Here is a 14,529-nt window from a genome sequence, read left to right as displayed (position 1 = left end):
CCTGGGTGGGGTGCCGAACTCAGACCAGCCATTTCAAGCATTCTGGGAGGGTCACGCTTTTCTGTGAACGCACAAAGGATTTTATTAGGAGCACAGAAGTTGGGTTACAGTCGGCTGAAGGAACCGTGGTGTTTTGTGCAGAAGCCCGATCTTAGACATGTTTACTCGGAAGTAAGTCACACAGGATGCCAAAGACTTCATGGTGGAGTCTGGCGAATACTGTTTTTCCCAAACCCCAGCAGGTGGAGGACTTCAGCGAGGTAGCTTTAAAAACCGTGTCAAGAGAGCCGACACCAGCCCGGGAAGGCTTGCTGCAGTTCCCCTTCCTTGCAAAACCCGCCCGTCTTGCTTGGCTTTCGTAATCACAAAACCCCTCAAAGCATTTGAGGATCTTCCAGGCCAGACTCCAGACTCCCTGAGCGGGTCGGTGCCCGCAAACCTCAAGAGTGCCTCTTAATATCTCCTGCGAGGAGGGAATCGATCCTTGCAAGACGAAGGAAGGGGAAAGAGAGAGGCTGCCCGGAGACGAAGGATGAGCTGAGGGTTGAAAGTCAACAAGTGTGCGAAATTATTTTTCGGCCAGCCTGAGCTATTCGTGTGGACAGTGGAAGAGCCTCTGCTTGGCCTGCAGAAGTTCCCAGGTTCAGTCCCCGCCCCAGTCCTCAGCTGAAAGGCCCGGGCAGGAGGGGGTGGGAAAGACCCTGGAGAGCAGCTGCCAGCCTGAGCAGGCAATGCTGACCTTGAGGACCGAGTTTCGGATTCAGTAGAAGGTCGTTTCATGCATTCGACACATGACTTCACTCTGAGCGACGAAACAGGTTCCTGCTTTGCGAAATGCATCCTGCGAATTGCGGTGAGATGAGCCTTCAGAGTTTCCTAGCAGGGAGGGGAAGGCAGCCGGCCAGCTTGACCCACGAGTCTTGGGCTTGCTGCTGGAGAGGTCGGGGTCGCCCCAGCTAGAGCTTGGGGGGCTGGAAGAGCAGGGCGGCCACGAAGCAGCGGAGTGAAGTCCCTGGCCACAGGAGAAGCCCAGCGGGTGCGACTCTTCGGCACGGACGGTCACTGAGAGCCCAGCGTCACCTCCACGGGGAAATGGTCGCTCACAGCGCGAGCCTGCAAGGGATGTCAAACACAAGAAGCTCTGAGCCCAGCAGGGCAGCCTGTGAGGGAGAGGAAAGCGGGGCATGGAAGCCAACTCTGCCCCCGTCCCTCCCTCCCTCGGCCGCTCTTGAATTCCAGGATCTGCTCTCTTGCTTCTAGCCACTGACCAGGGAAGGTCAGAGATGGAGGAAGCACAGAGGCTGTTTCTACGAGCAGCTGGCAGGGGGATTAAGACGGCTCCCCCTTGGAGGGGAGAGACTTGCCTCTTCCGGGCTCAGCTTGAGGGCCGCCTGGAAGTCGAACACCTTGGCAGACCCGGGGTCGATCCACTTCCTCAGCTTCGAGCCGCTCACAACGATCCTGGGAGGGAAGAGGGTACTGGTGGAGCATTTCTTTCCCAATGTGGGGCCCGGGGCCAGGGCCCTCGCTCACCGGCCAGAGAGGTCCACAAGGAGCCAGGGGCAGAGACCCTCCAGCGGATGCCCCAGAGGGCTTGTTGGGACCCTCGGCCTGTCGGTCTGTCTGTCTGTCTGCAACAGAGGGGAGGAGCCTGGAGCCCAAAGTCCTGTCACCCTGGAGTGGCTGGGCGGGTGCCCTTCCCCTGTTATTTGGGTTGACAACTCCAGGAGATTTGGGGGCGGTAAAGACTGGGGAAGGGGAGGTTTGGGGAGGGGAGGGGCTTCAGCGTGGCATCATACCCCAGAGTCCCCCCCCCCCCCGCCTCCAAAGCAGCCGTTTTCTCCAGGGGAACTGATCTCTGCCGTCTCGGGACTTCTGGTAACTCTGGGAGGTCTCCAGCCAACGCCTGGAGGTTGGCATCCCTACCGGTCGTAGGCGCAGTCCGACTGGCCCACGGTGGTGTCGGCGGAGTCGGAGATGAGCCACTTGAAGACGTCGCTGGTGCGCAGGCGGATCGAGGCCCAGTCCTTCTTCCCCACGTAGCTGCAGTCGGCGTTGAAGTCCCCGAGGAACATCATGTTCTGCCAAGGGGGGGAGGCGGCCGTGGGAGGGGGCAGGGCTCCACCAGGAAAGCCCCGTGTGGGGCAGGGGGTGGGATTCCTCTACCCCAGGGCGGGGCTCACAGAGGCAGAGCCTGTGGCTCAGGGGCAGAGCCTCTGCCTGGCAGGCAGGAGGTCCCTGGTTCGATCCCCGGCTGCAGCATCTCCAGGTGAAAGGACCTCCACCTGGGACCCTGGGGACCGTCTCCAGGCCTCCCCAGGACCTCTCCTGAAGGCCCTCTTTTCGCAGCCCAGGAGTGCCCTGCGGAGCAGGCCCGGTGGGGGCTGCTTCCCCACTTACATCCGTCCCCCACTTGTCGATGATCTCCAGGTAAACGTCGTAGAGGGCGTCTATTTCGGCCACGGCCTCGCTCGGAGGGGTGTGCAGCGGCACCAGGATCAGCGGCTCCCTTCCCTCGGGAACCGAGAACTTGACAATAAAGGGAGCGCGGCTGAAGGCGCTGTTGGGATTGGGGTACTGGTGGTGGTCCTCGGGAGAGGCGCTCTCGGTCCTGGGGAGGAAGCGGAGAAGCTGGATCCGGGTGGGGGGGGGGCAAGGTCGAAAGCTACAGGTCGCGTGGATGGAAGCTGCCTTCTCCGGAATCGCCCTCAGTCGGTCAAGGCCACAGTCTTGCCTTCTCCGACCGCCAGGCGCCCTCCAAGGTCTCAAGGGCAAGGGCTTTCCCCTCCCCTCCCCTCCTCTCCTGCCTGGTCCTTTCCAGTGGAGATGCTGCAGCCCGGGACTGAACAACTGGGGGCCTTCTGCCTGCCCAGCAGAGGCTCTGCCCCTGAGCCCCGCCCCCCCTCCCCTCGCAGTATCCCAGCGGCTGCTTTCTGCTCTCCCCGTAGGACCCACGGCACGGGCCCCTGGGCGTTCCTGGTGGGCATGCAGCCTTACTGAGTTATGGGGTGGGAGAGGGAGATGACTTCTGTGCTTTGCAGCGGCCAAATGACTCTGCTCCCGTGGGGGGGGGGCGGTGGGTTCCCTACCTGTAGATGAAGAGGTACATCTCCTTGTAGGTCTCGCGGCCCAGCGGCTCGCTGTTGATGAAGCTGTAGCTGTGCTTGGAGGCCCTGCAGGCCCAGAGGGGAAGGAGGTCGGTGGGGGGGCTGCAACTAAGCATCTCCCCCCCCCCACCCTCCCCACACACAGACACATTAAGCTGCCCCAAACACCAGGATGAGCCCTAATCCCACATGTCCGTGGCTTGAGCTGTTCTCACTTCGCTTGGAGCACCTGTTGAGTTTTCTGTGGTGCACCAGTGGAGCTTCTGCCTGCCCCTCCCGCCATGCCCTTTGGCGCACCTGTTGAGCTTCTCCATCAAGGTGTTGACAGCGCTGAGATCTGAGTCGCGCACCTCCTGCACCAGGGCAATGTCGTAGCGGGACACGATCTGGAATGAGCACAACGCCTTGTTCAGGGACTACTCCAGGGGTGGCCCAGCAGGGGCTCATGGGCATTGTAGTCCATGGACATCTGGAGAGCCACCGTTGGGGGGCCCCTCCCACGGACTAGAAGGGCTCCTGACTGGCCACTGTATTAGGCTGTGTGCCGTTTTTATGCATGTTTCAACATCTCTCCCTCACAGCATCAACCCATTTCTCCCCTCCCCAATGTCACAACAGCCCTGCAATGTGGGTTCGGCAGAGAGGGAATATTGGGCTCGTGGTGGCCCAGAGAAGTGGGGATTGGGCTGGGGTCTCCGTGGCCCCGTTCATGCCTCGTGCCATTCCCCACCCGCACCCCTGGGTGCCGCAGAGACTTCCGTCTGCCTCCTCATTTTGCTGCTCACCTTCACAATCACCTTGGCGACGGCCTCATTGTCCACTTTGTTGTCCCCAAAAGTCTGTATGTTGAAGGCACAGATCCGCAAGGGGGTGGCCGAGTGCAGCAGGACGGCCAGGCAGGGGAGTAGGGCCCTCCAGTTCATGGCCCCGGACCCGCTGGGGGGGGAGGGAAATTGGGGGAAGGGGAGAAGAAGGTAGTTGTGGGGAGGGCCAGGGGTGGGAAGGGGGGCTCTCCAAAAGAGCTGGAGTCCAGCGCCCAGACCCACGAATTTTGTGGCAGGGGAGGAAGAGAGGGGCTCTCAGCTGCTTGGCTTCTTCCCTGAAGGGTGGGGAGCAAAGCAAGACATGAATGCCCATTTTCACCCCTCCTGGCCACTGGGCAGAGGCCGGGCAGCATCCAGCCAGGAGGAGAGGAGGGGGCAGCTGGGAATGGAGGGTAACCCCTTCCCCCACCCCACCTCCTTTCCTATCACCGGTTCTCAGGGCTAATGTCTCTGCCATCTTTGGCGACTCTCAAGGCAGTTGAACGGGGACAGAGGTTCTCCTACGGTTCCACAGCCCCTCTCCTGGACATTTGCCTTCTTCTGGGTCAGACCCCCCCAGATCGTCCTCACCCCCTTCTCCTCCTGTCTGGCCCTTTCAACTGGGGACTGAACCGGGGACCTCGTAGATGCAGAGCTGACCCTCCACCCACCGCTCTCAAGAACTTCTTAGCAGCGTTTGGACCAAGTGGAGCCCAGAGCTGTCCGCCAGGCCCCTTGACCTAGGGTAGCTGGAGCCTCCCTCGTCCTAACGCAAAGGGGTCCTTGCCGAAGGAAGCCGGGCTCCTCCAACCCCCAAATTATAGTCCTCATGAGCCCCACATGCTGGAGATGGTGCCTGTGGCTCCCCACCCTTTCCCCGCCCCACACACAGCTGGAGGCAGAAGCAGCACAGGACCCCCACCCCAATAAAGCTAGAGAATCGCTCCTACCTGCTTCTCCTTGGCCTGGTGGTCACAGAGGGGCTCCAAGGGTCCCCCAAGAGTCTCTGAGCACTGACACCCTGCAGACGGGTCCCTTCTGCTGCCGGGCTCTGGCCCAGTGTTGGGGGAAGGCCCGGCTGCCCCACCCACCCCGCCACCCCCCAGTGCGTCACCCGGCACCTGCCCTGTTCCTGGGGTGGGTGGGGACCTGTTAATGAGCGCTTTCAGAGCCCACGTCTTCAGTCAAGCGTCGTGCGATCCACCTCGGGGGAAGCCGACCGGTTGTGCAAGGGGGGAGGCCACTCCTTTGCAAAGCGGCAGGCACGGGGGGGGGGGGGGCGGGAGCGCTCGCAGGCATCGTTGGCAGAGGCACAGGCAGGAATCCAGCAGGGGAAGTTCTCCTGACATGGATAGATGCTGGAAGCATCGCCTGTTGGATGTTGGCCTGCCGGAAAAAAGAAATGGCAACCTTGCTGGTACATTAGGAAGCGACTGGTCTGGGGTTGGGCCTCTGCAGGTTGCCCTTCTCAGAATCAACTAGACCCCAAAAGGGGAGGGGATAAAGAACCAGGATCAAGAGTCCCCGTGAAGAATGGCTACCGGGTTTTTAAGAATAACAATAAACACCCAGTTCCCCGGCAGGTGGAAGAACGATGCAGCTATAGCAGCCGTCGCCCTGTGAAGTCAGTGTGGGAAAATCCCACTTCAGGATCCTGCAGACCAGCTGAGGGGGAGCTTCTCTGGCTGGTGTCTCCTAAGACCAGGGCCTCGATTAGCCCTGCTGGATTCGCACCCAAAGGACCTGGGGGCACAGGCGTGACCGTGGGACCTGGCTCAGCCCAGCGGGGTGCCCAGGGTGGGGGGCAAGGCTCGTCTCGGGGGAGGGAGGGAGGGAGGGGGTCCCAGGGTCCTGGAGGCTCCATCAGTCAGTTGGCCTGCTGCAGAATAACTAGATTCAGTCAGATGTGGCAATCTTGGGCTCCCCACTGCACCCCACTGCTGCGGTGGGCCTGGACTCGAACCGGGCACTTCTCCCGCAGGACGGAGGGGGAGTGCAGAGGGCAGAGGTCTGCGGTGGCAGACAAAGGCTCAAACCAGACGCTAACGTGGCTCAGAAGGAGATGCTCTTCTGGCCTCTACAGGAAAGGCTCACGAGCACTAGCAGAGCGTTCACGGGGGACAAGAAGTCCTGCCCCACGTCCTGAGTGTGTCAGATATCGAGATCCCAGAGAAACCCGTCTGCCACCAGGCTCTAATGGCGAGGGACACGCAGAGCCTGCAAAGAGAGACTCCCACAATACGGGGGTTGCTGTCAAACGCTCTCGGGTTCCCGGCAGGGAGAAATCTAACGAGCAAGCCGAACTCGTTTACTATGAGCGAGGGAGACAGGAATCCAGGCTGGGAGGAATCCAGGGGAAACCTGAAAAACGCCCCTGGGGCTTGCTGGAGATGCCAGAGCCTTCAGTTCCCGACTCCCCTGGCCTCTCTCTTCTCTCGGGCTGATGCTGGGAGGGAGGCCGGACTTCTGGGGGGCGTTTCGGGGTCTGCCTCTTGGCCAGGATGCAGCCAGCTGAGCCAAGATGGATGTGGGATGTGGGGAGGGGAAGCGGGAGTCAGTAAGCCCAACACAACGACCTTGCAAGGGAGGCTAAGCCCCCATCCCGCACTGGCATGGTTCACTTTGGGTGCCACTCATGTGGCCCCCAACCCAAGTAAAAGAAGTGGGTGCAGACAAAACCAGTAGCTCAGGACAGACCCACACCTGGGGAGATGCCACTGAGGACTGGTCATTTCCCACAGAGAAGGGGGGAACTGCTGGACAAAAGGGGAGTCTGTCCATCTTTCCCCCCCTGGGGCTTGACATAAGATGTTTTCCAAAAAGGAAACTGTTTTCTGTCACTTTTGGGTTGCCAAACAGGAAAAGATGCAGCTTGTGTTGTGGTTGCCACCGATTTTGCAAGTGCTACCGGTAAGTTTTTGATTATCCAACAGCAACAACAGGAAAGAGCTTTGCAAGCCCCAGGAAGAGGACAACTCCCCCCCCCCATTGGTTCCTTTGGGGCAAAAGAGAGGGCCTTTCTCTCCCTGTGTCCCTCACACCTGTCTTCGCTCTCTGTGGGGCAGTCAGGCTCGGTTATCTAGGTGCTTGGGGGCTCCTGGCCCTGCTGCTGGACCTCCAGATGACCCCTGGGTTTTGGCCCCTGTGTGACGCACGAGGGTTGGGCTGGAGGGGCCCCTGGTCCGATCCAACATGGCTTCTCTTCTGTTCTTACGGGCTCTCTTAAACTTTCGCTCACAGGCCATTCTGCCTCCGGCTTCTCAGTTCGATGAGATGGGCTGTGCCTTACCAAGCATCACAGGGCATCATCAGGACCCTCAAGGTGGTCCTTGGGGTGACCCAAGCCACTGCCTTGTCCATCGCAAACCTGCCTGCTTTGGGGTCAGCAGAACATGCCTCATGGTTTGTGGCCTCCCGTGCCGAAGGTACCACAGTGAGAGGTGGTCCAGCACCAGCAAACCGGGACTGTCAATAGTCCTGAATGGTTGGCACTTCCGAACTTGTCTCCACGGATTGGGAATGGCCTTCCTGAAGGTTGCCTCTTTTTTTAGGTAAGAGAACATAATATTCTTGGAATCTATCTTTAAAAGTTCATATCTCTATCTTTAAAGTTATATCTGAGTAACTTTAAAAGTTCATTAATGGTAAGTGTTAAAAAAATTTCTTAGCCTGATTTTTTTAGTCATTGCATGGAGAAGAGTTCGTATAAATTGTTATTTTTGTTTTGTAGAAAGCTGGACACACTTTTTAGTACTTATTTGTTCATACTAAGTCTTCTTAATTGCGGCAAGTGCTTTAAATATGGTAAGATTATATTCAGAATACATTTATTGTACCACATTCATTCCTTATAAGCCTTGTTGCCAGTAAAATATTGTGTAAAAAAATTGTGTGTTTTTTCTTTCTCCAGACCACAGCTGATGAATGAAGGATCGCTTCGTGTGTCTCTGCAAGCAAAATAAAATTAAGAAAAAGACAAGAAATTTGTCCATCGCATCTCAAAACCGGCTTGTTTTTCAGTGTTTCTCAACTGCGTGGAGGGAGTGCCCTCTAGTGGCCAAAAGCTCAAACAGCGGCCTTTGGTGGTCCCTTGTTGGTTCCTTTGGGGCAAAAGAGAGAGCCTTTCTCCCCCTGTGTCCCTCACACCTGTCCTCGCTCTCTGTGGGGCAGTCAGACTTGGTTATCTTGGTGCTTGGGGGCTCCTGGCCCTGCTGGTGGACCTCTGGATGACCCCTGGGTTTTGGCCCCTGTGTGACGCACGAGGGTTGGGCTGGAGGGGCCCCTGGTCCGATCCAACATGGCTTCTCTTCTGTTCTTACGGGCTCTCTTAAACCTTTGCTCACAGGCCATTCTGCCTCCGGCTTCTCAGTTCGATGAGATGGGCTGTGCCTTACCAAGCATCACAGGGCATCATCAGGACCCTCAAGGTGGTCCTTGGGGTGACCCAAGCCACTGCCTTGTCCATCGCAAACCTGCCTGCTTTGGGGTCAGCAGAACATGCCTCATGGTTTGTGGCCTCCCGTGCCAAAGGTACCGCAGTGAGAGGTGGTCCAGCACCAGCAAACCGGGACTGTCAATAGTCTTGAATGGTTGGCACTTCCGAACTTGTCTCCACGGATTGGGAATGGCCTTCCTGAAGGCTGCCTCTTTTTAAAGGTAAGAGAACATCATAGTCTTAGAATCTGAGTATCTTTAAAAGTTCATATCTTTATCTTTAAAGTTATATCTGAGTATCTTTAATTCACTAACGGTAAGTGTTAAAACATTTTCTTAGCCTGATGTTTTTAGTCATATTGCATGGGGAAGAGTTCATATAAATTGTTATTTTTGTTTTGTAGAAATCTGGACACACTTCTTAGTACTTATTTTTTCATACGAAATCTTAATTGCCGCAAGTGTTTTAAATATGGTAAGATTATATTCAGAATACATTTATTGTACCACAATCATTCCTTGTTGCCAGTAAAATATTGTGTGAAAAAATTGTGTTTTTCTTTGTCCAGACCACAGCTGATGAATGAAGGATCGCTTCGTGTGTCGCTGCAAGCAAAATAAAATTAAGAAAAAGACAAGAAATGTGTCCATCGCATCTCAAAACCGGCCTGTTTCTCAGTGTTTCTCAACTGCGTGGAGGGAGTGCCCTCTAGTGGCCAAAAGCTCAAACAGCGGCCTTTGTGTGTCCAACCTCTGGAGTTTGTAAGAGACCTTCTTCATCATCCTCATAAAGGAATTACTTTGAGTGTCTCGGCTCTGCAAATCTCCCAGCTCTGAAAAGTGCCCTGCAGGAAGTAGCTGCAGCTGATGGGCAGCCCTGGACATTTCCACATGCTTCACAAATGTCCAAGATCGTTTTGTGGACATCAGTGGTGGAAAAAGCAAATTAAATGTTCTCTGAACGAAATCTGAGTCCAGGGGCAGCTCGAAGGCCAGCCAGGGCTTCTTGAGGGCATAAGCTGTCGTGTGCCGCACATGCCTCGAATGCAGCTTGGATGGTCTTCCAGGTGTCCCTGGATACGGACTTTGTTCTGCTGCTGCAGACTGACCCGGCACCCACCTGAATCGAAACGTTCTTTGGCCAGGCTCCTGTGTCCATTGCCTGTCTGTTGTACAGTAACTGCGGCTGCCTTGCTCTGGATTTTGAGTTGTTGGACGAGCCAAGAGGAATAGCGAACACAAACACCACTAGAAGAAGAAAGGCCTCGTTCCAGCTGACATATTTCTAAAAACACGAATCAACCTAGATGAAATCTGCAGCCTACTCGGCTTCTCTCGCTGGGTCTGACCAATTGCTAGAAACACCTGACTGGGAACCTCAGGGCCACTCTTATCTCCCTGCAAGGAAGGACATTATATGAAAAAGCTCTCTGGAAAAGGATTCCTGGGAATCCGTCGGAGGGAAGGCGCTCACCTGTCCAAACACCGAAATGCCCAGCAAGGTCAGGCCAGGCCAGGGCTGGGCGGCCTTTTAAGGGAACGGGGGCAGGTGGGTCTGCTCCACGGGGCCAGGGACAGGCAGGTAACATGTCCTCTCCAAAGAAGTTAGTGCTGGCAGGTCCCTCCCGGCCACTGGCGGGGGATGAGGGGGCTGGGTGGCCAGATCCAGGAGGGGGCACTCCTGGAGATTCGGGGACGGGGGCTGGGGAGGACAGGGGCCTCCCTCCATGGGGCACAAGACCAGAGAGCCCCCCCTTCCGTGGCAGCCCGGCCAAATCCTTAGCAGGGATTGCCCCCGGCTGCTGTGGGGGGGGTATGGGGAAGGGTTCTGGTTAACCTGAGTGGGCACGGTGCCCAGGAACGGCCCTGGCAGCAGGAACGGAGGTGTGAGTGAGTGAGTGAGTGACCCAGAAAGACGGCAGGGAAGACTACCGCATCTTTCCCCTGCCTTCACCCCCGGGGCATCCCCCAGACACAATCGTGTCTTTCATCCCAGAAAGGTGACCTTTCGAGAGGAAGCCCTGCCAGAAGAGCCCTGCGGAAGGAACCCTCGGCTGCCGGCTCCTCACCTGCCCCAGGTAAGGCTGGTGGGTGCAGGAGGGCTTTCCACTTGGAGGGCAGGGGGGAGGGCATCCAGAGACCGGGCTGCCCTGAACTCAGAGGGGAAGGAGGTCAGAGGTCAGGGCACCCCTGGGGTTCTGGGCAGAGGACTCTCATGGGAGAGGCGGAAGGGCTCTCCCCCTCCATCTGCCTGCTTCTGCTCGGTGGAGTCCGGCTCCTTCTTAGCTCAGTGGCTCACAGAGAGATCGGGCTGCCTCGCTCTGCCCAATTCTCAAACCGGTGTGCCTCTGGAGGGAGACGTGAAGTGCTGGCCAATGTTCTCGGTTTGCAACAGGGCAGATTCATGCAGTGTTATTCGGGGTGACGCCTTGCCCAAAGCTCTGCCCTCCCTCCCTCCCTCCCTCTCTTGGCCACGACGTTCTCACGGCTAGACTGCTGTAAGGCGCTGCACGTGGGCCTGCCCACCCAGGCTGCTCGGAGATTCCAGGCAGGGCCGGAGGGCACAGCCAAGGAGCTCTCGAGCGCTGGGCAGAACAAGGTCCTATTTTGCAATCGGTGACCCATTAAGGTTCCAGACGCAGCTGCTCCAGGGACGGTCTGTTCCCGACAATGTCCGTCACGGTGTTGCACCCACAGGCTTCCAGGACGGCCTCGCTTGACGTACAGCAGCTTTGGAAAGTCCAACCCTGAGAAGGGGCAAGACCCGCGACTAGCCCTCCGCAGGCATCCTCTGTCGCCCAGCCGGCCCCCTCCCCACAAGTAGCCACCTGCCCAGGTCCCCAGGCTCATCCCCACACCACAGAAGGCACCGGGTGGAACGGAAGGGGAAGGGAGGGGAAGTTTGCTTTCCTCCCCCTCTGTTCCTGGTGCTGGGCTGAGGTCTTTATGTCACAATTCTCTCATGGTGTCATGCAGTTTCTCTGGCAGGCACAGGCTGGTCGGGAGGACGTGGGGGTACGAAGGGGCCTTGAGCCCCCACTGCCTTCTGGCCGTCCCAGCCAGGCCCTTCCTGGCCGAGGGAGAAGCAGGGGGGCTGGCCATGGCTTGCCTCTGCAGAGCTTTCCTTGGTGGTCTTCCTTCCATGCGCGGAGCTTGCTCAGCATCCGAGGTCCACCGAGGCCAGCCCACCCCGTCCCATGCCCTCTTTCCTCTCGGCCTTTGTCCTGCCGTTTCGCGATGGTGTCGTCCGTCTTGAGCCTCGGGGAGAAAGGCAGCCCAGTAGCAAAGCTCCTTCCGCAATTCCACGGAAGGCCGGCCAGTGGAAAAACCTGATTTCCGAGCCAGGTCACCTCTTTTCCGCTGCCGGAGGGATGGGCGGAGGGGAGCTCCGATGGCCCGGCTGATTCGGTCTCCTCCGGCAGGATCGGGGCCATGAAGTCCGCGCAACTCTTGGCCGTGCTCTTCGCGGCTCATCTCCTGCTGGGTCCTGCCCTCGCGTTGCGCATCAGCGCATTCAACATCAAGGCCTTTGGGGACAAGAAAATGTCAGACGAGGCCGTCAGCGAGATCATTGTCCGCGTGAGTGAACTGGACCGGGGGGAGAGGCTCGGAGGGGCTTCTGGGCAGGGGGTGCCAAAGGGACAGTGATGCAAATTGGTGACCGGCCTTTCTTCTTGAGATGACCCTACAAGACCCCACAGAGCGGCCCAGTCCCGTGGAAATAAAAAAAATGAAACAGACATTTTGACCAGCTCCAGATCTAAGGGACCTCTGTCCCTCTGTCCCTCCCGGCCAAGGACCCCTGGTTTCTGAAGTCCCCCAGGAAGAGAACTCCCAGATTCTCGTGGGACACCTCTTAGCGCCCGAGAAAGACACCTGAAAGACTCAAACAATTTGTGTCCCTCCAGATAGTGTCCAACTACGACCTTGTCCTGATCCAGGAAGTCCGAGACGCAGACCTGAGTGCGGTCAAGAAGCTGGTGGGCCTCCTCAACCGGTGGGTGGTGGCCGCGGAGGGAGATCTCCCGGGTCCCTCTCTTTCTGAAGAATCAGAGTCGTGCCCCGGACTTCCTCTCCATTGACGGCTCCTTCCTTCCTCCCCAGGGCGTCGGCCGAGAGGTACGGCTACGTGGCCAGCCAGCCCTTGGGGCGCAGCACCTACAAGGAGCAGTACCTCTTCCTTTACAGGTGGGCAGGGGGGCAGAGGGCGGCCCTGGGGCTGCAGGACCCTCGGTGGGCAGGGGTGGGCGGGGACTCCTTCCCTGCCCCCCACGAGCACAGCCAATCCTTTTGCACGTAAAGCTCAATGTGGGCATTTGTGCGTCCCACACACCTTCCCTGTCCGGAGGAGACAGCTCCCCCGGCCCCTCCCGAGCCTGCCTACCTTCCTGTGGACAACAGCCCCCTCCTGCCTGTCTTCTGGCTCTGTCCCAAAAGGCCCCGGAGGGGCAACCAGCTGCCTCTGCTGCCTCTCTCTGGGCAGGGAGGACCAGGTCTCGGTGGCCGACAGCTATTTGTACGACGACGGCTGTGAGCCCTGCGGCAATGACACCTTCAGCAGGGAGCCTTTTGTGGTGAAGTTTGTGGCCCCGCACACTGGTAAGCACGGCCCCCCACCCCACGGCGGCTCCGGGGGTCCTTGGCCGGATAGCTGAGCCTCCTCTCTTTGCCCCAGAGGTGAAGGAGCTGGTGCTGGTGCCCCTCCACACGCCGCCCAGCGATGCCGTGGCAGAGATCGATGCCCTCTACGACGTCTACCTGGATGTCATCGACAAGTGGGGGACTCACGTAAGCCACTCCAGGCCCGGCCAGGGGTCAGAAGGCTGCTCTCTGCCCTCCTCCCATGTCTTGTTGCTTCACTGCGGCCCCCTGTCCCCCGCCCTCCGCGTGTGCCCGGGAACGGCCCTCTGTGTGCCCTGAGGTGCCACCCAAGCTCCCGCGGTTCAGGGTCTCTCTGCATCTTGGCAGGACGTGCTCTTCCTGGGGGACTTCAACGCCGACTGTGCGTACGTGCGCCCCGAGGACTGGCCCCACATCCGCCTGCGGACCCACAGCTCCTTCCAGTGGCTGACCCCTGACACCGCGGACACCACTGTGGCCACGACCACGGACTGCGCCTACGACAGGTGAGCCAGGCCCCCAAAACTCTGCAGGAAGGCTGGAGAAGGGGGATGACGGAGGGAAGGGTGTGAAACAGCCCCTCAGGTCCTCTCCGGTGGCTCCCCACGCATCTCTAGGGCTCCCTGCTTCCCTTTGGGACCTTCACGCCTCTCTTCCTCCACGGTGCCTTGCAGGATCGTGGCAGCAGGGCCAAAGCTGCGAGGAGCCGCCGTGCCTGGGACAGCACGTGTGTACGACTTCCAGAAGGCCTTTGGGCTGAGCTACAAGGAAGTGAGAAACCCTCTGGGATGCTGCTTGGGGGTCAGCCGAGGCCTGGCCGGGGGGGGGGGCAATGCTGTCCCGGGGCTGGAGGGCAGAGAGCAGCTTCAGTCAATTTCGGGGAACTCTTCCTCCCTGGAGGGCACGAAATATTGCCCCTGGCATGTTCCAGTTTAGACAGGGTCATCTCAGCTCCGTCAGCAGGTCCCCCCTGGCCATGAGTGGGGAGGGGCCGTTGGGGGGCTTGGAAATTCCTGGAGATCTGGAGATGGAAGTTGGGAAGGACAGGGGCCTCTGTGGGGCCCGGAGCCGCAGAGTCCCCCCTTCCTTCAAAGCCTCTGTTTTCTGCAGGGAAGCCGATCTTGGGAGTATGGAGATGAGCTGCAGTCTCGGGGGGGGTGTCCCCAGGTCCCCCCCCCCTGCAGGCCGGCATCCCAGAGCAGCCGGTCTCTTGCTCTGCCTCCTCAACCCTTCATCCTTCTCTCCTTTGCAGGCCTCAGCAGTCAGTGACCATTTCCCTGTGGAGGTGACCCTGAAGTCCCTCTAGGACTGCCCCCCTCCCCCACACAGTCAGCGACCCCACGACCCTGTAGCCCACCGGAAGGGGGCTGCCAGATGCAGAAGAGGTGCAGACTGGGTTCGAACCTGGGGCAGGGGGGTCCGCAGGTGTCATGCGAAGCGAGCCAGTTTGTTTCCGATGCCATCGGCACGGTCTCTTGCCAGCCAACACTCTTCAGATATTTTCCTGCTCTGAATAAATATCCCTCCATTCTGCTCAGACTTGGGGTGCTTTTTCCTCGCAAGGG

The 14,529-nt window shown here is 58.6% G+C and overlaps 2 protein-coding genes across 2 annotated transcripts; one reads left to right on the top strand and one right to left on the bottom strand.

Moving 5' to 3' along the window:
- Positions 1 to 50: 50 nt before the first annotated feature.
- LOC143827296 (deoxyribonuclease-1-like 2) lies at positions 51 to 5,082 on the bottom strand. Its single transcript, XM_077316754.1, has 8 exons — positions 4,861 to 5,082; positions 3,893 to 4,043; positions 3,405 to 3,493; positions 3,090 to 3,173; positions 2,401 to 2,611; positions 1,927 to 2,081; positions 1,365 to 1,461; positions 51 to 1,113 (listed from the first exon to the last, which is right to left on the bottom strand). Exons 2-8 carry the CDS (start codon positions 4,028 to 4,030, stop codon positions 1,060 to 1,062), a joined length of 828 nt encoding a protein of 275 aa, XP_077172869.1. The 5' UTR covers positions 4,031 to 4,043; positions 4,861 to 5,082; the 3' UTR covers positions 51 to 1,059.
- A 4,217-nt stretch (positions 5,083 to 9,299) lies between these two features.
- On the top strand, positions 9,300 to 14,503 carry LOC143827323 (deoxyribonuclease-1-like). The gene is made up of 10 exons (XM_077316794.1): positions 9,300 to 9,846; positions 10,341 to 10,422; positions 11,767 to 11,923; positions 12,253 to 12,341; positions 12,449 to 12,532; positions 12,828 to 12,943; positions 13,020 to 13,132; positions 13,313 to 13,470; positions 13,639 to 13,735; positions 14,217 to 14,503. The coding sequence occupies exons 3-10, from the start codon at positions 11,777 to 11,779 to the stop codon at positions 14,268 to 14,270; spliced, it is 858 nt and encodes a 285-aa protein (XP_077172909.1). The 5' UTR covers positions 9,300 to 9,846; positions 10,341 to 10,422; positions 11,767 to 11,776; the 3' UTR covers positions 14,271 to 14,503.
- Positions 14,504 to 14,529: the final 26 nt, after the last annotated feature.

Source organism: Paroedura picta, chromosome 17 (assembly GCF_049243985.1).
Source record: "Paroedura picta isolate Pp20150507F chromosome 17, Ppicta_v3.0, whole genome shotgun sequence".
In the NCBI taxonomy this organism is placed as follows: domain Eukaryota; kingdom Metazoa; phylum Chordata; class Lepidosauria; order Squamata; family Gekkonidae; genus Paroedura; species Paroedura picta.
This window is presented reverse-complemented; position numbering and strand designations above follow the sequence as displayed.